General features: G+C 46.5%; 1 protein-coding gene across 3 annotated transcripts; it reads right to left on the bottom strand.

Moving 5' to 3' along the window:
* Window positions 1-19: 19 nt before the first annotated feature.
* LOC125915501 (leukocyte immunoglobulin-like receptor subfamily A member 6) lies at window positions 20-25,212 on the bottom strand. 3 transcript variants are annotated; one of them, XM_049621396.1, is made up of 8 exons: window positions 24,808-25,212; window positions 24,567-24,602; window positions 24,116-24,400; window positions 23,671-23,970; window positions 23,151-23,432; window positions 22,546-22,845; window positions 597-893; window positions 20-379 (listed from the first exon to the last, which is right to left on the bottom strand). In XM_049621396.1, exons 1-8 carry the CDS (start codon window positions 24,854-24,856, stop codon window positions 63-65), a joined length of 1,866 nt encoding a protein of 621 aa, XP_049477353.1. In that variant the 5' UTR covers window positions 24,857-25,212; the 3' UTR covers window positions 20-62. The 3 variants fall into 3 exon arrangements, with proteins under 3 accessions (XP_049477353.1, XP_049477354.1, XP_049477355.1); XM_049621397.1 differs by lacking the exon at window positions 23,151-23,432 and having other exon boundaries at window positions 21-379; window positions 24,808-25,205; XM_049621398.1 differs by lacking the exons at window positions 20-379; window positions 597-893 and adding an exon at window positions 17,283-17,435 and having other exon boundaries at window positions 24,808-25,184.
* Between the last annotated feature and the right edge of the window lie 440 nt (window positions 25,213-25,652).

Here is a 25,652-nt window from a genome sequence, read left to right as displayed (position 1 = left end):
GCTCCCCTGGGAGCAGAGCCTCCATAACCTGTCTGGTGGTCAAAACACGGATGGAACAAAAATCAGCTTCCCTCACCTGAGACCAGGAGCTCCAGGGCGTCACTGGGGTGTGACAACAGGTAGGGGAAGTTGCTATATGAGCCGTAGCACCTGTAGGTCCCCCCCTGGGCTGAGGTCACAGGACTCATGGAGAATTTGGCCTGGTAATGTCCAGCTCGGTACTTTGATCTAAGACGCAGGGGAGGGTCGGCTGCCCCCTCCTTGGACAGAAAGAAAGTGTTCACAGAGCTCCAGGACTGACACAGCAGGGTCACATTCTCTCCTGAGGCCACCGTGGGTCCTGGCTGCACTGAGAGGGAGGGTGTGTAGGAGAGCTGCCCTAGAGAGAGGAAGGCAGGTGAGGTGCTGTCCATCCTTGCCCTGAACTGAGTCTGTCTGTCTGTCCTCTGAGTCTCTCCCCTTCCCCATCCCCTGTCTCTCTGTCTCTCTCCCTCCCTGGGGACCCCACACCCCCGATCCCAGCCACCACCACCTGGGACGCCCCCAGCAGGGCCTGTGCAGAGTCTGGGGCCCTGACTGAACCCGTGTCCCCTCACCTGTGACCAGGATGTCCAGGGGGTCACTGGGGGCCGACCACTCGGAGGAGAGGTTGTGTCCACCATAGCATGTGTACCGACCCCCGTGGGAGCTGCTCACTGGGCCCAGGGGGAAGTCGGCCCCCGAGAGCCCAGCCTGGGGCTGCAGGCTAAGGTGCTGGGGAAGGTCATGTGCCGCCTCCTTGTACAGAGCGAATCTGTCATAGCCGACGTCAGAGCGACACTGGAGGGTCAGCCTCTGTCCAGGGGTCACGACAGGGCTCTGCTGGGTCAGGAGGGAGGGCTTCCTGGACACACCTGGGAGACAACCAGTCGTGGATTGAGGAGCAGATTCTCCCCAAACCTCTCTTCTCCTGTCCTGACCCCCAGGTCTCAGTGTCTCTCACATTCTATCTCTCTGACCTGTGAGACCCCCGTGTCTCCTCCCCCCACCCTCTGATCTGGGGCTCCCCTGGGAGCAGAGCCTCCATAAGCTGTCTGGTGGTCAAAACATGGATGCAACAAAAATCAGCTTCCCTCACCCGAGACCAGGAGCTCCAGGGGGTCACTGGAGAGTGACCACATGTGGGGGGTGTTGCTGAAATAGCCATAGCATCTGAAGGTCCACCTGAGCCTGGGGGTCACAGGGCCCACAGGAAACAGGGCCTGGAACTGTCCACTGGTGGGTTGCTGGGAGTCCAGGGTCCAGACGGGCCTGGGTTCTCCTTCCTTCATCAGGACGAACCTATGGAATCCTACCCATGAGGTGCACTGGAGGGTCACCTTCCCTCCTGAGGTCACGACGGGGCTGGGCAGGGCTGAGAGACGGGGTTTGCCATGGAATCCTAGGAGAGGAGGAGGGGGCGTGTTAAATGGGGCTCAGATTCCACCCCCCACAATACCCCCAGGGCTGGACTGTGAGAGGGAGACACTCTGGGAGCAGACCCCCTCCCTGAGGGCAAAGCCTGGGGCGGGGACCCTGAGGGGGCTCGTACCTGTCACCACCAGCTCCAGGGGGTCACTGCGCTCTGACAAGCCAGCGGGGCTTTGATAGGAACAGTGATACCGTCCTGCATGTCTATCTGTCATGTGTGTGATGGAGAACTTGGCCTTGTTCCCAGGCTCTAGTGTGGGCTGTCTGTCCAGGTACACTGAGCCTTCTTCTTTATACACATGGAGCTTCTGGGCCTCCAGGGTCCCCTGACACCAGATGTTCACAGCGCTACCCCAGGGGACCACAGAGCCTGGCTCAGCCCAGATGGAGGGTGTGGGGAGGGTCCCTGGAAGGACACAGAGGCTGAGTCACAAGACCTTTCCCACCTCCAGTTCCCAGCTCAGCCCCAAGCCCCCAGACGTCCCCTCTCCATCCACCCAGAACTATTGTCCTCCATTCCCAGCTGCCTGGTGGGTGACCCCCGGCCCCAGTGAGGAGGTGGGATGGAACACCTGGGGACACACTCACCTGCCTGCGTTCGGGTCCTGGGTTCCACACTCAGACCTGGAAGAGAGTCTCTGTGAGAGGATGGCCCCGAATCCTGAGCAGAACCCCTCCTCCCGATGACCATGCTGTGCCTGAGGTCTTTGACTGCCCAGGGCCTGGTTGTGGGGTGGGTCCCTCCCAGACTAGGGCATCCCCTCCCCTCCTGAGATCTCACCGAGGAGGAGCAGGGCAGTGAGGGTGGGGGTCATGGCGTCTCTGCCTCTGGCCCCAGCTGTGCAGAGGGAGGGACCTTGGTGCTTGGAGGACAGACAGAAGCACAGGGTGTGGTCACTCGGGGGCTGGTCCTCCTGGTCATGCGGTTGTCACGTCAGCAGCCCCACAGGAAGGGGAACAGCCTGTCTCCAGGGGCCCAACTCTGGTGTCCATGATGCTGCAGCAAGTGGACCCAAGGCTTCCTGAGATGTCCCATCCAGGTGAGGAGATCAGGGCACGTCCTTCCCTCCCAGATCCTCCCCTATGGGTTCTCCTTCATTCTCAGCACATCCCCGGGGGTTCTCACCTCCCACAGGGTCCCCAGGCCCCGGAGATGCTGCAGGGGGTGTGGGTTCTGGCTCCTCTGCAGCCTCATGTCAGTGCAGACACAGCTGTGACATTTCTGCATGGCTCAGGTCAAGGTCACCAGGGTCATGCACACAGAGGAGAAATACAGGGAAACAGGGAAGGAAACGTAAACCCTCTCTTCACCTGGGCCCGGGGGCTTTCTTTCTGTCTCAGCCTTCAGCGTCTTCTCTATCTTCCTGTGTCATCGTCCACTCCCCATCCTGGGAACACAGCTGTGAGTCCCTCCTGCCTTCTCAGTGCCCCTCATTCCTGGGGCAAAGCTGTCTTAGCCATTCTGGGGTCCTGCCTGTAAACTTTAGGGGACATTTATTTGGGGTAGAGGTTACATTTTGAAGGAAAACATCTTCAGCAAAATATTCCCGGAGCATTCACTGTCAACATGGCCTTGGGTGGTAATGTTCTCTCTCTGAGCCTCAGTTTCCTCATCTGATGCATTTTGTCCTGAACTGCAAACCCCGGGGTGGTTGTGGGGATTTGGTGCCAGGTGCACAGGAGTGAAGAGTCACTGTGAGTTTCCAGACCAGGCAAGATGAGCCTGGGTTGGGTCCTGATGATGTGGGGATCCGGGGGTCCGACGCTGCAGTCAGCTGTTTGGTTGATGCACCCACCGGAGACCTGGTCTGTTCTGAAAGCCAAGGTTGCCACTCACAGTAATTCTGAAATATGCAGCCATGGACAAATGCAGAGAAACGGGAAATGAAATTTCCAAAAATGGAGTTGGAACCACAGCAGGGAAGAGAGAACAAAGTTGAGTTCCCACTGGTGCCTGGGACCATGGAGGGGTCATAGAGAGGGATTTTCCATCCTTGTGGACCCTAGAGGGACCCCAGTGTCTTTTCACAGGGGAAGTATCTGGGCTCCAGGCAAAGGTTGGAAGCTGAGGCTCCCTTCCCCCATGTTTTTGGATGGAAATCTGGAATACGTGCCCCTGGTCCAGATTGAGTAACCCCGCCCTGTGTGGGCTCAAACAGACGAAATCTCGTGCTGTTAGCTATGGGCATCTCTCCCATGTGCGTCTGCATGTGTGTGAAACTGACTCTCATGTTTGGATCAGACAGTCTCAAGGTACTCTCAAGTTGGGAGAAGTGTGAAGGTTAATACTGAGAAACCCCACAAAAAAAGGATCGTGAAGCCAGAAGGGGGAGCTTGCTCGCTACACCTCTCGGTCAAGAATCACCAATCGCTCACCCCACAGAGGAATCATCAACAGTACAGGATCCTCAAATACAGGCCCCAACAGAGAATGCTGGGAGGAGGCAAGAGCAGGTGGAAGAAGCCTTCGCTCACACTGGAGAATTCCTTTCAACATTCCCGTCCTGAAATGAGTCTGCTTTTTGGAGTCCTGTGTAAACAGTGGTGGCATCATCCTACTTCCCTCATTCACAATGAGGTAAATACAAATGTTGATTTGTGTTTATTTTTTATCTGTATGGAATCATACTTTTATGTTGTAAAAGTTGTCCTTTATCAAAACATATTTCAGGAAAGGAGTGTGGGATGGAAGTTGTGCAGACTGTGCCTCAGCTGGCTCCCCCCACCAGCAGGAAATCCCAAAGACGCATGCGCAGCCTGTGACGTCGCTTGCTCCCCCCACCAGCAGGAAATCCCAAGGACGCGTGTGCAGCCTGTGACTTCGCTTGCTCCCCCCACCAGCAGGAAATCACAAAGACCCATGTGCAGTGTGTTGCATCCTGGCCAGCCAGCTTTGCAGGCCTCACGGCAGTGCATGCATTGAACAGCTAACTGTGCTGGCCGAGTTCAGCTTCACTGTGACGATGAGTTCAAGGAGGAAAACGGGGGAATATGGTGAGAAAACATGACTCTTCTCCTGGTCCCTGATTGTGGGTTTTCTCCCTGCCAAGAGCCCTCATCATGTATTTCCCTTTTCTTGCAACAGCGCCCACACATCTTGTTAGAAACGTAGCCCCCGGTGCCCCTTGTTTCTGTTCGCAGGTGTCCCCGCATTGCTCTGGTCCTGCCTTCAGCTTCGGGCTCAGTCGGTTGGGTTTGTGCTCTGAATATGAACGGAAAACTGACCTTTGTGTAAAGATTCAACTATCAAAAAAAAAAAAAAAAAGATTCAACTATCATCTAGTGACTGTGTGACTTTGAGAAATATCATCCAGTCTCTGAGCCTGAGTTTCCTCCTTGGGAGAGGTTTGTCATGAACCCTAGTGCTCAGAGCAGGTGTGGGGCCCATGCTGTCATGTTCATGGGGTGGCTCAGTCATCACTAATTTCAGGCCAGATGAAGAGTTTGGAAGAGGTGCATGAGAGGATGCGTTGTCTCACTCTACTGTCTAGGTAGACAATGGATGGGCTCACTCAAGAGCCCTGGTTCGTTCCTAACACCGAGAGATGCTATTTATCATATTTCTGAAAAATGTAGTCACAGCCAAGTGCAGAAGAGGAGAAAAGAAAGTTCCCAAATTGAGGAACCTCAACAGATACAAGAGGTCAAAGCTGAGTGGCCACTGGTGTCTGGGACCAACAAGGGGTCATCAGTGTGGATGTTTCCCCTCTGTGTGGACATGAGAGGAACCCCAGGTCTTCACAGGCAAGGATGGGATCAGATCTCTGGTGAGTTTGGAGGCTGTGTTGCTCCCTTCTCCATTTTTATGGTTGGGCACTGGGATATTTTTGCCAACGGAACCAGCCGTGGTCAGCACTGAGCCATGGCCCCATGTATGCAGAAGAGAATTCACTGTAGTGCAGGAAGACGTGGACCTCTGTGAGTGTGAGCCCTACATTGGACCCATTCCTGCAAGACACACCTATGTGTGGACACTAAGTTTGTGGGAGTGGATGTCACAGGGCAAAACAACTGCAGGCATGGCTGCCTAATCGTGAATGACTCCCAGTGCAGCTGTAGGAGGAAACCTTTGTGGAAAGTAAGGTGTGTGGAAATTCAGCCCTCCCAACAGGAGTATACTGCAAAGAGGAGTCTTGATAAGAAGAAACAGTGCTACAAAGTCAATCTTAATGCTCATTGAGAATTCTGCTAATATATCCATGGACATACAGTGCCAGGAATATGTAGACTTATCTTAAATTAGGTATGTGTTTCATATCAGAAAGATGATGGAGGAACTTGAATTTTAAAGCAAAATCTTTATTTTTGAGAGAGAGAACAGGAAAGAGTGGGGGATGGGCAGAGAGAGGGGGACAGAGGATCGGAAGTGGACTGTGGGCTGACAGCAGTGAACCAAGTGCAGGGCTCAGATTCACAAAGCACGAGCTCATGACCAGAGCCAAAGTGGAACACTCAACCTATTGTTCCACCCAGGTGCCCCTGGAACTTGCATTTTTGAGAAAAGAATATGATTGATACTTGAAGAGGCAATGATAGAAATGAGTCAGAAATTTTAATGGTGAAGAATCCGGTTGAATGAATACGTTCTAAGCTTTCATTCTGTCAAGGGGAAGACCTGCCTGGAGAGTTTGTCAGGAAGCTGGAACACAATATTGAGGAAACTTTCCAGACTGCGGAATAGGCCAGAAATGGAGACTTCAGGTACTTGGGAGTAGAATGAGGAGGGCCAAGGTCACATCTACTGTGTCAGGAAGAAAGGACGGAGAATGCTGTCTCCCAACTGCCCAAGAGGCAAGTAATTTGAGTATTTTCCAAAGATGAGGAAAGACGATTTAAATGGTAGTGGATGCACATTTAAAAATAAAACCCGTATGTTGACACTTCATAGTAAAATGAAGAAATCCAGGGTAAATTAGATTTTAAAAATCGTACATTGAATTGTACCTGTAAAAATGGTTAATGCTATTCTTTGTGAATTTCACCTCAATTGAAAAATATGCAACAGAGGCTTGTTGGGTCTGCAGAAACGTCCTAAAATTACTTCCTGGGGAAAGTGCAAAGGCCACCTCCAGGCCACATTTCCCAAAGGTAAAAATGGGTGCCAGAAGCTACTGACAAATATCCCCAAGGAATGAAGTGTTGGTAGGGAATTGTATACTGAGCCAAATTACTACTGAGGCCAATAGTGAAAGCATCTGCAGAGATAAATTCGTAAATTCTGTGGAATCAGGTCACCCCATCTGCCCTGTTAGGACTCATGTCCCACATGTTAAAGTCACCAGGTCAGGGTGTGCCTTCAAGAGAGATGAGGAGGGGTTGTGGGTTCTTTCCTCAACCACCAGATTGATTTCCCCTCCAAGCATGTGCATTTTGTCCTCTCCTTGAAAACAAAAAAAATTATGAAGTATCTGGATAAAGAGAGAGAACACTATCTGCCAAAGGAAATCTTTGTGGTGGCTTCCAAAGTCTCCCATACTATCCAATCTTTCCCCAACCTCATATAATTAAAAAGTTTATAAGTGTAATGCCTATTTTGAAAGCTTGTTTGTACTAATAGTCATTTCTTTAAAATCTTGTTGGCCATTTTGTTCTGGTGTTTAGATAGAATTTAAGGTACTACTGAAATATGGTTATAAAAAAATAAAATAAGGCATTTCAGAGCTGCAAAGTCTCATCTGTTTTACTGATTTCACACTCAGTGAAAGCAACACTACATGGTGTAATTCAGTTAGAAGAACAAAAAATCTGAAATGAAGGAAATAATATGAGATAGTGAGGGAAAATGGCAAAGATATAAACATTGGAAAATTACATGTATACATCCTTACACATATACATTTGTACTTAAGGAAGCTGAATCAAAATATTAGCTGAATCCAAATACCGAAATGTGTAGGTGAGAGAGAGACAGAATGACAGAGCTTTTGAGAAATGTAAGTACTAAGAGTTGAGCCAAAGTTTGGGTCCTTTTACTAAAAGAGAGGAGGAATTAAAAAATTGTTCAAAATTATAAATGAGAATTCCTATAATAACATGTAACTACCTAAAATTAGAAGTGCAATGTATATGGCACAAAAACAGACACATAGACCAATGGAATAGAATAGAAACCCCAGAACTAGACCCACAAACGTATGGCCAACTAATCTCTGACAAAGCAGGAAAGAACATCCAATGGAAAAAAGACAGTCTCTTTAACAAATGGTGCTGGGAGAACTGGACAGCAACATGTAGAAGGTTGAAACTAGACCACTTTCTCACACCATTCACAAAAATAAACTCAAAATGGATAAAGGACCTGAATGTGAGACAGGAAACCATCAAAACCCTAGAGGAGAAAGCAGGAAAAGACCTCTCTGACCTCAACCATAGCAATCTCTTACTCGACACATCCCCAAAGGCAAGGGAATTAAAAGCAAAAATGAATTACTGGGACCTTATGAAGATAAAAAGCTTCTGCACAGCAAAGGAAACAACCAACAAAACTAAAAGGCAACCAACGGAATGGGAAAAGATATTTGCAAATGACATATCGGACAAAGGGCTAGTATCCAAAATCTATAAAGAGCTCACCAAACTCCACACCCGAAAAACAAATAACCCAGTGAAGAAATGGGCAGAAAACATGAATAGACACTTCTCTAAAGAAGACATCCGGATGGCCAACAGGCACATGAAAAGATGCTTAACGTCGCTCCTTATCAGGGAAATACAAATCAAAACCACACTCAGATATCACCTCAAGCCAGTCAGAGTGGCCAAAATGAACAAATCAGGAGACTATAGATGCTGGAGAGGATGTGGAGAAACAGGAACCCTCTTGCACTGTTGGTGGGAATGCAAATTGGTGCAGCCACTCTGGAAAACAGTGTGGAGGTTCCTCAGAAAATTAAAAAGCACTGCTAGGAATTTACCCAAGGGATACAGGAGTACTGATGCATAGGGGCACTTGTACCCCAATGTTTATAGCAGCACTCTCAACAATAGCCAAGTTATGGAAAGAGCCTAAATGTCCATCAACTGACGAATGGATAAAGAAATTGTGGTTTATATATACAGTGGAGTACTACATGGCAATGAGAAAGAACGAAATATGGCCCTTTGTAGCAACGTGGATGGAACTGGAGAGTGTGATGCTAAGTGAAATAAGCCATACAGAGAAAGACAGATTCCATATGGTTTCACTCTTATGTGGATCCTGAGAAACTTAACAGAAACCCATGGGGGAGGGGAAGGAAAAAAAAAAAAGAGGTTAGAGTGGGAGAGAGCCAAAGCATAAGAGACTCTTAAAAACTGAGAACAAACTGAGGGTTGATGGGGGGTGGGAGGGAGGGGAGGGTGGGTGATGGGTATTGAGGAGGGCACGTTTTGGGATGAGCACTGGGTGTTGTATGGAAACCATTTTGACAATAAATTTCATATATTGAAAAAAAAAGTACAATGTATAGCTTTCAAACTGGTTCATGTAATTGTAGAAAACAAAACAAAACAAAATCTTCTTTTCAGCTAATTGTTTATTTTTTAATTTAAATTTGTATTTTTAAATTCAGGTAGAATTAACATACGGAGTTACTTTAGTGTCAGGTGTCCAGTATAATGATTTAACAATTCTGTCCATTACTCAGTGTTCATCAGGGTGTGTTCTTAATCCCTTCACCACCTCCCTTTCAGCAACCACCAGTTTGTCTCTGTATTTAGGAGTCTGGGGTTTTCTTGTTTCTCTCTTTTTTATCTTTGCTTGTTTGGAAAACATGTAAATCTTCATCTAACAAAAAGAAGGCTGGACAGTCAAAAGTAAGCTATGAGAGGCAGGGTATCTTAATACATAATAAACCAGTCCTTCAGTAAAGTGGCAGTGATAATTCAAAAGTGTTAACATATTACCACACATCCACAGATTAACTCATCTCCTCAAGGATTAGATCAAATCACCATCTCCATAAGAAGACTCAAATGTACTCACAATAAATCTCATCTAAAACAAAAGCATTAAACATGTTCTAAATCAATAAAGTGTCGGTCTGTGGTGTTATTATTATTATTTAGTGAAATTAGCTGCTAGCTATAACCAAAATTGAATATAAAACAAAAATGCTTTTATAAAGAAGTTATTTTTTTCTATTTAAATAATTCATTCACATATATGATGCAGCACTTATGAACTACAATTGATCTAATCACATCTCCTTGAACTATGTAAGGCATAAATCAATACATAATTGGAAACTTAATGCAACATTTGTCAGATAGAATCTGTGGATGAAAAGGAAATTTATTTATGAATAGACAATACATGGGTGCCTGGGTGGCTCAGTGGTTTAAGCATCTAACTGTTGATTTTGGTTCAGGTCATGATCTCATGTGTTTGAGGCCCACATGGGGCTCTGTGCTGACCGTGTGGGGTCTCCTTGGGATTCTCTCTCTCCTCTCTCTCTCTGCTCCTTCCATGTTCAGGCTTTCTGTCTCTCTCAAAGTAAATAAATAAACATTCTTTTGACGTTTATTTATTTTTGAGAGAGAGAGAAAGAGCATGAGCAGGGGAGGGGCAGAGAGGGAGACACAGAATCTGAAGCAGGTTCCAGGCTCTGAGTTGTCAGCACAGCTCAAACCTGTCAGCTCAAACCCAAGAACTGTGAGATCATGACCCGAGCTGAAGTTGAAGGCTTAACTGACTGAGCCACCCAGGCTCCCCAATAAATAAACATTTTTTAAAAAAAGGAGAAATGGTACATGCTCAGAGTGATGTCACAGAAATGGTGACGTGGAGACCACAGACTCTGTCCCCCTGCAAATTTCAACAACTGGACAGCTACCCATGAACATAAACAGCGCTGGGAGAGTTCTGGAGTCTACTTGCGAAACGTCAGTCAGTAACACATTGGATGTTGCTAATCACCAAAGAAATGCAAATCAAGCCCACCATGAGATATCACCTCACACCAGTATGGCCATTATCAAAGAGAGAAGAGACAACAATGCTGGTGAAGATGTAGAGAAAAGAAGATCCCGTACACTGTTGGTGAGAATATACCTTGGTGGAGCCAAGTATGGAAAGCAATAGGGAGTTTTCCAAAAAAAATTAAAAATGGAACTTCTAGATGTTCTGTTAATCTCACTTTTGGGTATGTATCCAAAGGAAATGAAAACAGGATCTTGAAGAGGTGTCTACACTCCCATGAACATATAGCCGAGACCTGGAAACAACCATATCAATTAATGCCCATCAACGGATGAATGGATAAAAATATGTGGTACATTATCTATCTATCTACCTATCTATCTATCTATCTATCTATCTTATTCAGTCATGAGAAAGAAAGAATTCCTGCCATGTGCAGGAACAAGGGTGGACCTTGAGGGCATTATACTAAGTGAAACAGATCAGACAGAGAAAGACAAATAAATAATGTATGATTTCACTTATGTGTGGAATTTTAAAAAGTTAAGCTCCTAGAAGCAGAAACAAAGAAGAGTAAAGCGGTGTTTAGCAGGGGCAGTGTGGCTGGGGGAAATGGGGAGATGATGGTCAAAGGGTACAAGGTTCCGGTTATAAGATGAATGAATTCTGGAGATGTAATGCAGAGCATAGTGATTATAGGGAATAATACTGTATTAAATCCTTGTAAGCTGCTGAGAGAATAGATCTTCAATATTCTCACCACAAATAAAGAGATGGTAATTATGTGATGTGAGGGAGGAGTTTGCTAAAGCCATGGTGGCAATCACCTTGCAGATTATAAGTGAGTCGATCAACACTTGTACACCTTACATTTTCACAACGTTTATTATCTGTGCTTTCACTCCACTGCACCTCCTTTCCCTTTCAGTCATCCTGTGACTTGAAGCTGAAGTGAGTCTTCCGTAGGCAGCCTATAGTTGGATGTTATTTCTTTCTATCCCTCAGTCATGCTGTCTTTTGATAATCCATTTACGTTGGAAGTGGTTGCTGGTATGTGAAGACTTACTACTGCCATTTAATTAGTTGTTCTGGTTGTTTTGTAGCTTCTTTCATCCTTTCTTACTCACATGAGGGGATAACAGGATCAGAAAGAACAGATTCACAGAATGTCATATATGAGGAATTTTGATGTAGAAATTCCACAGGAAAGGGGAGCTACTTTTTCATCATGAACTTTCTCAAAATCCCCTCACTGGGGGCCAAGAGGAGGCCAGGCATGCTAGTTACAGTTCAATCTTGGACCTATAGGGGGGGACAAGAGACCTATAGGATGCCCACACTACCGTCGAATGGGTAGTGGTTGGATCCTATCTCTGAAGTAACCCTCATGTCCGTATTGATGACCTCCATCTCAGTTAAAAATTGTAGGGCAGAGGCCCTGTGACCTTTCAGACCAGATGTGAGTCTCACAAGACCCCAATTCTGCCTGCTCCCCACCAAGCCCAAGTCCAGAGAGTGAATCTGGCCCTGGAGCACGACGTGGGGGAGGGAGAACCGGGCCTGGGAGTTGGTCCAATTTCAGTTCTAGTTCTGCCTGTACCTCTTGTAGAGGCTGTGTGATCTGGGTGAGACCCTTCCCTTTCCTGAGTTCTGTAAATGGAAAGTTTCTTCCTTCTTTCCACCACCCTGGGAAACAACCAACGTTTAGTGAGTAGTTACCACATCTGGTCATGTCACCAAGCACTGGAGATTCATGTTCTGTAGAAGGATGGTGTTGATAGCCAGCAGTGTTAACCCTCTGACCTTAATCTAACCACTGCGTGATGAGCTGATCTGCATTCCACGTGGTGTTGTGGGTTCTTGGGATCCACTCACACACTCCCTGTAACAAATACATTCATAGCTGAGTGGGAAGAGGCAGCGAGAGTTCTTTGTTGTTTTCAGGGCCTCAGAGGTTTGGGAAGTAGTCTGCTGTGTTCAGATGGGCTCAGTGAGTACATCCCAGGAGGACACATGTGTAATTATAACCTAGTGTGTGTGGTGTCTGGGGAGGGAGGAGGTGAACTGGGGTGAGTTTGCCTGTGGGGAGAAGCAGGCCCTGCCTGGTCATCAGCACGTGGAGTATCAGGTATAGACACGTGGGTCTCATGGGAGGAAGGTGGAGACAAGTGGGTGGGTTTTGTGCAGAGGAGGGTCGAGACAGGTATGTTTGGGATCATGAGAATAAAACAGTGCATCAAGGGGTGAGGTCTGGAGTGGGGACCAGAAGGAAGCTGATATGGTAACTCCAACATGATGTCTTGAGTCTTTGTGCTTTACTGTGGTGCTGGACAGGGTCATGGAAAGAGGGTTCCAGGGCAGAGCTGTCTGGACTGTCATCATGTGAGATGTGGGAGTGAGGAATTGAGGGGTGTCCCACACCTGCCTCGGTTGACAGGAGGACCCAATGGGGCTGTCACAGGCTGGGTGACCCCAGGAGAAGAAGGATGGGGAACACTTTTATAATACTGTTCACTGACTTGCAGAGGGAACCACCCCTGGATCTGGGCTTGGGTTTGTAGGTTTGTTTCTCTTTCACACTTTCTCTCTCTGACCTTCTCTTCCTGTAACAGCAGCACCTTCCCTCCATCAAAACCTGAGTCATTCCTGCCTCGTCACTGCCTCTTGTCCCCCAGATTAGCTCTTTGTCCACACTGTGAATCCTGTCTTTCACTTGGTGCAAAGCACAAATTGGAGGCAATTAATGCATATTTTCGTTTTGTTTGTTCATCCATATATCTGTTGGTGGACATTTGGATTATTGACACTTTTTGTCTCTTGTGAGTCGTTTGTGAGCATACATGCGTAACTGTGTGCTTGATTACTTGCATGCAATTCTTTTTTATTTCTGTTTTTCATTGTGGTAAGAGCACTTATCATGAGATCTACTCTCTTTGCAGGTTTCTGTTCCACTAACATATTGTTTGCTACCGGCATGTGGTTGCACAGGGATTTCTAGAATTATCTATGTTGCAGAACTAAAACTTATGCCTAGAAGTGAAATTTCCTGGTTATATGGTAATTCTGGGTTTAACTTTTTAATGATCTGCCAAAGGGTTTTCCACAGTGGCCGATCCATTTCACATTTCCAAAAGCAAAATGTGAGGGTTCAGATTCCTCCACATCCTCAATGACACTTGTATTTTTTTTTCCGAATTATAGCCAATATAGTGGGAGCGAAGTCATATCTCATTGTGCTTTTATTTGAATTTCCTAATGATGAATCAGCTGAGACTCTTTTCATATGCTTGCTGCCCATTTGTGTATCCTGTTTGTGAAAATGTCTGTTCAAGCCACTTGACTAATTTTTTAAGTTGATTTTTTGTTTGTTTTTGCTGTTGAGTTAAAGGTGTTCTTTATATATTGTGAATACTACTCTCTGGTTAGATATTTGGTTTGTAAATATTTCCTACTATTTTATAGGCTGTCGTTTCCACTTTCTTTAATTTTTTTAATGTTTATTCATTTTTGAGAGAAAGACAGAATGTGAGTGGGGGAGGGGCAGAGATGGAGGGAGACACAGAACTCGAAGCCGACTTCAGGCTCCTAGCTGTCTGCACAGAGCCAGATGCGGGGCTCGAACTCATGAACTATGAGATCATGACCTGAGCCAAAGTAGAACGCTCAACCAACTGAGCCACCCAGGCACCCCTGTCTTTTCCACTGTTGACTGCACATATATATTTAATTTTTATGAAATTCAATTGATCTGTTTTGTTTCTTTTACTACTTATCTTTTTGGTGTGATATTGAAGGAACTGTTGTCAAGTCAAAGTTATGAAAGTTTAGTCTATGTTCTTCTGTCGGACTGTAGAACTTAAGCTCTTATGTCAATCCATTTACAGCTAATTTTTGTGTGTAATGTGTAAGGATCCAGCTTCATTCTCTTGCAGGTGGATATCCAGTTTTCCCAACAAATTTGTGGAAGAGATTATTCTTTCTTCACTGACTGGTCTTGGTACCCTTGTCAAAAGTCAACTTATCATATGTATAGGTTTATATCTCATACTCCAAAAATGTTCCATGCATCAGTGTATCTGTGTTGATGCCAATAGCACCCTGTTTGATTACACTGTTTTTAGTAAGTTTGAAATCAAGAAGTGTGTTCTCCAACTTCACCCTTTTCTAGATTTTGGGCATTGTGAGTCTTTTGCAAAGTTTTTTAAACATGTTTGTTTATTTTTGAGAGAGAGCAAGCAGGGTAAGGGCAGAGAGAGAGGGAGACAGAACCTGAAGCAGGCTCTATGCTGACAGCAGTGAGCCCGATGTGGTGCTCCAACTCATGAACTGTGAGATATTGACCTGAGCAGAAGTCATACGCTGAACCGACCGAGCCACTGAGGTGCCCCCTTTTGCAAACTTTGCATTAAAGATTTGTCTTTTTCATTTCTGCTGAAACAGCTTTTGGGACTTTGATAGGGATTGAATTGATCTGGTAGATTGCCTGGGAGAGTAGGTATCATCACTTTTACCACATCACTTCTTCCAAGCTGTGATCCTGGGATGCCATTCCACTGACTTAGGTCTTTTCAAATTTCTTTCAGCATATTAAAAAAAAAAAAAACCTAACATGTAAATATTACACCTTCTCTGCTTAATTCATCCTTGTGTATATTGGGTTGCTTTTGTGATTGAATTATGTCACCCAAATGATACATTCAAGTCTTCATCCCAGGTACCTGTGAATACATGTTTTTTGGAAATAAGGTCTTTATAGATGTCATCAATAAGATAAGATCATATTAAATGAGGATAGAATAATCCTGGTTTTCATAATCTTACATTTTCACTCTCATGTTTGAACATAAAAATACACGATCATTTGCAATCTGTTGGTGTATTTTTACAGATATAGAATGTACAATTTTGTACATCCTACATAGATCATAAGTTTTCTGTGTTTCCTCTTTTCTTGCCTGTGCATATAATCTGATGATGATTTTTTGTTAATATGAGTATCTCTTGTCAGTGTTCTTGTGAATGAATTCTGGTATGTATGTATAATCTCTAAAGTTTGTAGTTCACAGCTACAAGAGCAGTAGTACACAGCTACTAAAGTGTGTAGTTCAAGCTACAAGAGATCACAGCTATGTGTCTCTCGCTGTAAGGAGAGAAGTATAATCCCGTCTCTCAATTTCATGTAACTTGCATCCTACAAGTAATGTATTAGGTAGTGTGCTCACGTCCCTCTCCCATGATTGATATTATACTTTTTCTCTTTGCATCTCATCTGGATGTGCTGGAGCTTCGGTCTTGTGATTTCACTGAAACTGCCATAAACAGAAGTAGAAACAATTGTTACATTACACATCAAATACTGGGAAACACCAGTGCACTTTGGGGCCAGCAGAGTGGCATTAAAGGGATCCTATGTTGGCTTGTACTGTTTTGTGACATCAGTTCTGCACATGGCTCCCCATCGGGAACCTCACAGTGGCACTTTGTTATTGCTTATGAAGGGAGAAGATACACCAGAGACACTGGTCAATGCCACAAATTAGCATTTTGCACAGTGGGTTTCTCAGAGGCAGTACAGACCAGGTGATGGAAGTGAAGTGATGCATAGAAGTTGTTGGGTATTTTGTGGATTTATCTCATTCAGGCTGCGTCTTTTTACCTGATTTATGATTCTTTAAAACAGCCTGCATTAAAACATGAATAGACACTTCTTGAAAGAAGACATCCAGATGGCCAACAGGCACAAGAAAAGATGCTCAACATCACTCCTCACCAGGGAAATACAAATCAAAACCACACTGAGATATCACCTCACGCCGGTTAGAGTGGCTAAAATGAACAAATCGGGAAAATGTGGAGAAACGGGAACCCTCTTGCACTGTTGGTGGGAATGCAAACTGGTGCAGCCACTCTGGAAAACAGTGTGGAAATTCCTCAAAAAATTAAAAATAGATCTACCCTATGACCCAGCAATAGCACTCCTAGGAATTTACCCAAGGGATACAAGAGTGCTGATGCATGGGGGCACTTGTACCCCAATGTTTATAGCAGCACTTTCAACAATAGCCAAATTATGGAAAGAGCCTAAATGTCCATCAGCTGATGAATGGATAAAGAAATTGTGGTTTATATATACAATGGAATACTACTTGGCAATGAGAAAGAATGAAATATGGCCTTTTGTAGCAATGTGGATGGAACTGGAGAGTGTTATGCTAAGTGAAATAAGTCATACAGAGAAATACAGATACCATATGTTTTCTCTCTTTTGTGGATCCTGAGAAACTTAACAGAAGACCATGGGGGAAGGGAAGGAAAAAAAAAAGAGAGAGAGGGAGGCAAACCATAAGAGACTCTTAAAAACTGAGAATAAACTGAGGGTTGATGGGGGGTGGGAGGGAGGGGAGGGTGGGTGATGGACATTGAGGAGGGCACCTGTTGGGATGAGCACCGGGTGTTGTATGGAAACCAATTTGACAATAAATTCCATATTAAAAATAAATAAATAAATAAATAAATAAATAAATAAATAATTCATTTGATAATCTCAAAAAATAAAATAAAATAAGACAGCCTGCATTATCTGAACTGAAGGGATGGAGACCTCTTCATGGACCTCAAGGTACATGGTGATTAGAAGTGGAGGAAAATGGGTTACCTAAAACTGTGCCAGAGTGTGATGGTATATGGAGGTGTGGAGTGATATCTACAATGCGGGATATAAGCTGGTTTCAGTGAAAGGGGAAAGACAAGAGCCAGTCAAGACAACCCAACCATGGTTGGGAAGGAGAGTCCACAGTTTAATGGCAGAACAGTCCAGGCATTTTCCCTGTACACGAGCCATGAGTCCTCCTCCTCACAATGACGAGTGAGGAGTTCACACGGCACAGGGCCCACATACTATTGCAGAAATTTCCGGGCACACTAACTGTTGGCATTGTTGTCTCTTGTGTTTACCTCCTGGCCTCATCTTGGATTCTCCTCTGACTGGAGTGATCCCGAAATAGTAGAATCCCAAGGACCACCAGAATCAAGCCAGCCATGCCCATGCGGATGAGATTCTCCACTGTGTAATCTTTGGAGTGGGAGTCTAGGAATTGAGGGAAAAAGAGGACACTGAGGTCAGGGAGACAAAAATTGTCCTGATGCTGGATGTCCACTCAGAGCACCCGCCTCTTCTTGACAAGACTTCACATTCCACACCAGTCCCATGACAGGTTCGCCTACTCACCACTGTTGGGGTCTGACTTGTTTTGTGATGGGAGGATGGTGTCAGCTGCTTTTGGGAACCAATAAAAAGTGGGGGAAGATGAGAAGCTGAATGAACTCAAACTTATCCCCTGGCCTGTGGGTTCTTCTATCTCCCCCACTTCTCATGATATAACTATTATGTAGTCCCTAAGCATACCCTCTGTTCTCATTGGATTATTTCTGTCTCCCTGTGTTTTGTGAATTGCAACTTTCTTCTGACTTTTTGGAGCAGAGCTTTGCTGTGCAGAAACACTTGAACCCCTGTATTCTCCTGTTCATTCTAGGGACAGGACCATGCAAGGTAAGTTGTAGGTGTAAAAGCTTGTATTTATTCAACAACTGAGCACCCAGGATCCATGGATGAGGGGTTGGTTTTCATGGGAACCTGAATTTCAGGTGCACAGAAGGTTGAAACTCTGGGGAAGGTTCCCTTTCACTCTTTCTCCAGCAGCTTCCTTCCTCCAGGTCAGACTTTCAATCTTCACTTGTAAATTCCTCATCCAGATGTTCTTTCATTAAATCATTCTTCATATAGATAGGTATACTTACAGTGTGACACATACACACACATATGCAGATTCATAATATTTTCTAAATGGTGTTATCAACTTAGTGGGACATTAAATGGTATTTCTGCCTTGGATTGTGATTCTCTGTGAGTCTATGTATGCAGGTAGTTCTGAACAGTGTCACAGAGAAGGCCTCACTTGGAGGTGACATTTCAGCTTAATCCTTAATAGGAGAAGACTGAAGGGAGTCACATGAGGACCAGAGAAGGTGAGTCACAGGCTTTGGGAAGAGCAGGTCCTCAAAAAGTTCTAAGCATGCTTTTCAGTAAGGAATGAAACCATGTCTGTGGTTGTATGAGGGTCTAGAAGAGAACAGGGAGGTGGCATGTAGGGGCCTGGTGACACGAAATGGACCAGGTGTGACAAGATAGATGAGGGAAGTTCCATCATCACCATTATCATCACCATCCCATCATCACCATCATCACCATAATCACCATCACTGCCATCATCAGCATCATTATCACCATAACTACAATCACGGTCATTACCACCACCATGTTCATCATCACCATCATCATCACCAGCTTTATCATCATCAAAATTGGTATCATCACCTTCATTATCATCACCACCACCATTATCATCATATTCATCACCATTACCAGCATATTCCACATCATCACCATCATTATCATCATCATCATCATCACCATCACCACCATCATCACCATCACCACCGTCATCATCATCATGACCACTATCAAAATAACCACCATCATATTCAACATCATCACCATCATCATTGCTATCAACACCACCATCATCATGACTGTGACCACTGTCATAATCACCACCGTCATATTCATCATCATCAATATTATTACCATCCTTCTCCTCCTCCTTCAATTCCTCCTCTTTCTCTTCTCCCTACTCATCTCACTCTTTCCTTGTGTTTCTCTCTTTATCTGCCATGAAGAACTCTAGAAACTGCTGTAAGGGTTCAAGGAGAGAGGACTAATTATTTGATTTTTATCTTAAAATATAACCTTTCTTCTCTCCATATAAATGTCCAGAACCAAAGACATCACAGTCTTGATCTCAAAGTCGTAAGGAAGAGAAAATCAGTGGTGTTAGCAAACTGGGTGAGCAAAAAATTTAGGTAATCCTTCAACTATATTTTAACTGCTTTGACCTAAAAATGAAAAAAAAATGATTTCAAAAAACAAAAACCAATTTCAGGTCACTGCTTTTTATAATCTCCATGTAAAAATTTTGAGTAAGCTTATATAATTCAGAAAGTAAGAATTAGGTGCCTGGGTGACTCAATCAGTTAAGTGTCCGACTTCAGCTCAGGTCATGATCTCACGGTTTGTGAGTTCAAGCCCCACGTCAGGCTCTGTGCTGATAGCTTGGAGCCTGGAGCCTGCTTCAGATTCTGTGTCTCCCTCTCTCCATGCCCCTCTCCCACTTGCACTCTGTCTCTCTCTCTCTCAAAAATAAATAAACATTAAATTGAAAAAAAAAAGAATGAATGACATATGTCATCAGAGTGTTTGAATGATAGATGTCATAGAACAAGTCAAGAGCCTTCAGTGTATCTCACCATGGCCAAATTTAAGGAGAAAATATAATTGTTCATGAGATGTTCAGTTGTCTGGAGAAAAATTCCTTGTTCGTTGTTTAAAAATGATTTTTTTCTCTAATAAACCCCTGAAGTAATGGAAAAATAAACTGAAATAGATAAGTCAGTAATTCTATGCTTAGAAAATAGAAATTTTTGCTGTGTTTGCCTGAAAAGAATTTGAGTGATAAAAGAAGGTATTTCCTTAAAAAGACCTTCACATCCATCTTAACATTTTACGTTGATATCGGTATCATGTGGTATTTAATGCAAATAGAATATGTGTATAATCTGGCAATTAAGAGGCGAGATTTCAATTTTCTTGTGATGGATGTAATTATTATCAGTAAGTCAGAAGGGCTCCATTGAAAAATAATTGATTTCTTAGAAATATAAAATAAAAATTATAGTAAATAACATTTAAAACCAAACAAACCCAAAATAGACAAATTAATAAAAAGATTTTTAAAAAAGCAAACAGGTGACTAAATTACTCCTGGGAGCTGTGTGTGGCCCCACTTGGTCTCGGTTTTGCCCCGAGCGGCACGAAGGCCCCCAGGTCTGCACAGGGGGCATCAGAATGGTGCCCACAGGAGGGAAGGCTCTTCTCTAGGGGAGTGTCCCATGGAGGCTGACACCACGGTTCAGATTCTGAGATAGAGGCATCAGGAGGTGAGTAGGAGGCCTCCGTCTACTCATGATCATCCTCATTCACCCACGCCTCATCCAGCCCACCTGACTCTCATCTCCGCTGAAACTGCAGAATCAGGGACACCTGGTGTGGAAGCCCCTGCTCTTTCCACCCTCTCCTGGGCTGGACCCTCCTCTTTGGAGGCCTCCAGATCCACACATTTGTCACTGTCTCAGGCTTTCCTAAAGGCTGGCTCTGAGCTGATGGAACTCAGAAAGGTCATCCACTCAGATGAGATTCTCTGCTGTGTAATCTTGGCTGTTTGAGGCTAGTGAATGTGGACAAAGTGATTGTGATCAGGGCAGACTGAAATCATGCTGGGATGCCTGTGTGTCCACTGTGTCACCTGCATTCATTGACAGAATTTGAACCTGTCAGCCCAGTGCTATAATCAAGAATTTCTCCTCACTCATCTTCTTGGAGTCTGGCTTGTTTTGTGATGGGCTGAGGGTATCAACTACTCATGAGAGTCAAAAATAGAGTGTGGTTGAGAAGACATAGGAATGCATAAGTAATCTCTTCTCTCATGTCGAGGGAGTCCCTGAAACTAGCTAATGACAATCTCAATGGCTGGAGGGAAGCATCTCCAGCGTCTCATCTTCCATCTAATTAGGAGGCAAAAAATAAACATTTGAGGCTTCATTTTGCTCTGAGAATCAGGAGTGTGATGGAGTGAAAGTCTGGGTACCTTATCATTCCTTCACATCAGCCAGCTTCTCATCATCCCTGATTTGTGACTGTATTATTTCCAAAGCAGTTTTATTCTTTGACTATCAATTTATTCTTTTTGAAAATAAATGATGGATTCTACACCACATATCAGGCATTTTTTTAGGAGCGAGGATTACCATAACTCACATTGCTTCTAATTATTCAGTTTGTCATCTAGGTATGAAGACTGATAAGAAATGCAAAATAAAGATAAATGACAAAATAAAAATGCAGATGGACACATGAACAAAAATATAGAGAGCTACAGATATGAGATAGGCTTTGATCAAATGACGACAGAAATATCAAGAAATAACAAGTACCACTCAGATGGGAGGAGAGAATAGGAAACATGAAATCTTATGAGAGATGTTTTGAAGGATGGCCTGATCCAGCTGACAATCGGGTGCTCACGGAAATTGGGGAGAAATCCAGCCTTTCCCTCCTTCCTTTCAAAAAATGTCAGTGGTTACTGAAGTTCCAAGAGAGAGGAATTCCACTGAATTTACTGACACCAAAGTTCAGAACCGATTTAGTCTTTTAAATTGGGGATGGGATTCTGCCTTTAACAACTGAGAGAACAAACTCTCAGATCTGAGTAGGATTTTGTCCATGTCTCAGTGAAGAGTGGTTGAACTGACACAACCTGTGTTATGACTTCCAGTGAACCCCCATCCTCCTGACCAGAAAATGAGAGACGCCCCTACTCTGCCCTTCATATTGTGGACCTATTTCCATAGGTGCCACGATCCTCTTATTTTCTAGATATCAGCACCAAGGACAGAGGCGGAGTCTGCTCTTTTCTCTGCACTCAAATGGGCTTCTTCTCCCTCATGCATTTCCCCTCACACTGACTACCACCCAGTGGGCACCAATGAGCTCAATGCTGCTGCACACATGAGGCCCCTCCCTTCACTTCCCACCTCCCCTGGCCCCAGGTCCTGTGGGAATGGCCTCTCTGTAAATATTCGAAGTGCAGAGGAAAAGCAAAGTTCAGCCTAGGACTGGGGAGGCTGTGTTTCCTCTAGGCTAAGAAGATTCTGTTCCCGGCAGACATGAGGATTGTCCATGGGGGTGACGCTCTGCAGATTCCTAATGCTGTCTGGAACAGGAAGGAGGCTGTGGGCTGTGGTCCTCATGTCCCCCTCAGCACCACTGCTCTGCTCAAAGCTCGTCCTTTAAACTCTTCAGTCTCCTCCCTGCAACCACCTGGTGCTGCCCTGTCCCTCTTGTGGCAGTAACACATGGAGACGGCATGAGGCTCCCCATCTTTTCCATCCCCTGTGGGGAGGGATCACCCGGTGGCTGATCCCCCTGTTATTCCTCCTCTCCATCCCATCCCAAAGCTGTCTCGTAACAGGGCAGTGACCCAAGTGTCTGGGTCCAAAATGGACACAGAGTCTGGGTTCCTCACCTGAGACCAGCAGCTCCAGAGGGTCACTGGGGTGTGACAACAGGTAGGGAGAGGTGCTGGATGAGGCATAGCACCTGTAGGTCCCCTCATGGTCTGAGGTCACAGGACTCATGTTGAAGTTGGCCTGATAAGGTGCAGTTGTGTCCTGCAGACGAATGTGCTGGGGAGGAGCAGGTGACCCCTCCTTGGACAGGTAGAAGGTGTCGAGCCAGATTTCCGAGCGACACTGCAGGGTCACACTCTCTCCCCAGGACACTGAGGGCCCCGGCTGGGCCAAGAGGGACGGTTTCCTGTACAGGCCTGCGGGAGGAAAATTCATGACCTGTATAGATCTGCTTCCCCCTTCACACACCCTTGACCCTGAGCTGGGTGATGACTGTCCTCTCTGCTGGGACTCTGTGTGACTCCCTTTCAGCTCCTCTTGTCTCTTTTATGAGTGTCCTTTATTTCCTTGGCCCTCACTGTCCGTTTCTCAGTCTCTTTCCTTAGACCACAACCCCATCTCAGCCTCTGCTTCTGAGTCTCTGCCTGGATCCCATCACCCCAAGGGGTGACCATGTGTCCAGGGCCCTGAGCAGACTGGTCAAGGGGAGGGGGCTCCTCACTTGTGATCAGGATGTCCAAGGGGGCACTCGGGACCGACCATGTGGAAGAGAGGTTGTGTCCACCATAACATCTGTACTGGCCCCCGTGGGAGGGGGTCACACAGCCCAGGGAGAAGTTGGGGCTGGGCTGCCCATCTAGACACACGGGAGGTGTGAGCCCCTCATCCTTCATCAGAGCGAATATGTCAAATCCAGCCTCAGAGTGACACTGGAGGGTCAGGTTGTCTCCAGGCTGCACTAGTGAGCCCAACTGGGCTGGGAGGGTGGGCTCCCTGTAGGCGCCTAGACGGGAGGGGACAGAGGCACCAGGGGATGCACACCCCACGTTGGCCCCAGGGCCTGAGGCGAGGCTCTCATGAGCACCCCCCCCTCCACCATAGCTTCCATCTGTCGTCTGACTTCAGGAGGCCAGTGCCCCACCCACTTTCTATCACCCCCAGGGCTCCACTGGGCACACGGCTTAGGTCAGTCATTTGGGCCCAGGAAGTAGGTGGGGCAGGGCAGGGCAGGGGCCCCTCACCTGTGACCTGAAGGTGCAGAGGGTCACTGGGGAGTGACCACGCATACGGGTAGGAAGCTGGAGAAACGTAGCACCTGTAGGTCCCCCCATGGGAGATGCTCACGGGGCCCACAGGGAACAGTGCCTGCCTCTTCTCACGAGGGAACTTCAATTCCAGGGGTCGGGGCGCGTCAGCTCCCCCCTCCTTCAGCAGACGGAAGGTTTGCCATGGGTACTGTGAGCTACAGGAGAGGGACACGTTCCCTCCTGAGGACACCACAGGGCCTGGGATGGCTGAGAGGGAGGGTGGGTTGTACACTCCTGAGGGAGAAGGAGGGGCAGTGTTAAAGGGGCCATCGCCCCACGTACCCCAGTGTGGACAGTGAGCGAGAGTCCCCTGAGGCCACACTCTGTTCCCTTCCACCTGGAGGAGGGGCCCCAGGGGAAGGGCCAGCTTCTGCCTTACCTGTCACCACCAGGGGCAGGAGGTCACTCCGCTGTGACCAGCCGTTCTTGCTGTGATATTGACACTGGTATCGCCCTGCATTGTGCGGACTCATGAATCCAAGGGAGAAACTGGCCTTGTTGCTGGAATCCTGTGAGATCTCCATGGACATGGGTTCAGAGACCCTCTCTTTATACAGATAGTAGACATCAGCCTGGAGAGATGCCTGACACCAGATGGTCACAGGGGTCCCACTGGTGACATTGGGGCTGGGGTCAGCCCTGATGGAGGGTTTGGGAAGGTACCCTGGAAAGGAGTCAGATGGGGAATTGCAAGGGTGCCCTTCTCCCCTGTTTCCCACCTGTCACGCCAAGGCCCCTCCCGGACTGGTCACCATCAGCCCAGACCCTCTGTGCCCCCCAGCTGCCCAGCGGGTTGTTGGGTGGAAACAGGAGGTCTGGGGAGCACTCACCTGCCTGTACCTGGTCCCATGGACCCCGACACAGCCCTGGAAGAGAGTTCCCTGTGAGAGTGTCCCCCCACCCGCATGTAGCTGTTCCAGGCCCAGTCAGGTCCAATGACCACGGGGGTCACTCTCTTGCCCCCAGAAGTCCTGCCCCCAACATGCCTCCCAAGTCCTGAGGTCTCTCAGGGCCCAGGGCCTGGGGGCAGGGCGGGAGCCACCCATCCCTCCTCTTGTCCAGAAAGCTCACCGAGACACAGAAGGGCGGTGAGAGTCTGGGTCCTGACGCTGCCTCCCATGGTCCCAGCGGTGCAGACAGCTTAAAAGTCCTCAGAGTCCACAGGACAGACACATGCACAGGGTGTGACATGGCCCAGGCTCTGTGGTCCCCATCATGGGTTCCTCACGAGAGGCCTTACAGGAAGGGGAACACCCCCTCCGGGGCCTTGCTCTGCTCTCCCTGAAGGACGCCCGACAGCAGAGGCCCTGTGACCTTTCAGACCAGATGTGAGTCTCACCAGACCCCACGCGACCCTGCCGCTCTGCCTGTTCCCCGCCAAGCCCAAGTCCAGAGAGCGACTCTGGTCCCGGAACCAGAAGTGGCAGGGGGAGGTCCTAGCCTGGGAGCCAGACCAATTTCAGTTCCAGTTGTGCCTGTGCCTCTTACAGAGAGAGGTTGTGTGATCTGGGTGAGACACTTCCCTTTCCTGAGTTCCGTAAATGCAAATTCTCTTCCTTCCTTCCACCACCCTGTCAATCAACTAACATTTAGTGAGTAGTTACCACGTCCAGTCATGGCACCAGGCCCTGGAGATTCATGTTCTGTAGGAGGATGGTGTTGATAGCCAGCAGTGTTAACGCTCTGACCTTAATCTGACCACTGTGTGATGAGCTGATCTGAATTCTACATAGTGTCGTGGGTTCTTGGGATCCACTCACATAATCTCTGTAACAAATACATTCACAATTGGGTGGGGAGAGGCAGCGAGAGTTCTTTGTTGTTTTCATGGCCTTGGAGGTTTGGGAAGAGTCTGCTGTGTTCAGATGTGCTCAGCGAGTACATCCTGGGAAGACACACGTGTATTTATAACTCAG

This window comes from Panthera uncia, assembly GCF_023721935.1.
Source record: "Panthera uncia isolate 11264 chromosome E2 unlocalized genomic scaffold, Puncia_PCG_1.0 HiC_scaffold_19, whole genome shotgun sequence".
NCBI classification, from domain to species: domain Eukaryota; kingdom Metazoa; phylum Chordata; class Mammalia; order Carnivora; family Felidae; genus Panthera; species Panthera uncia.
Note: the sequence above shows the minus strand (reverse complement) of the source record. Positions and strands in the feature narration are given on the sequence as shown.

Coding starts and splice junctions, on each gene's coding strand:
- LOC125915501 (XM_049621396.1), bottom strand. CDS start 24,856: ATGGGAGGCAGCGTCAGGACCCAGACTCTCACCGCCCTTCTGTGTCTC. Junction 24,401..24,566: donor ATGGGACCAGGTACAGGCAG/GTGAGTGCTCCC, acceptor ACTCCTTTCCAG/GGTACCTTCCCAAACCCTCC. Junction 22,846..23,150: donor CTTGGACATCCTGATCACAA/GTGAGGAGCCCC, acceptor TTCCTCCCGCAG/GCCTGTACAGGAAACCGTCC.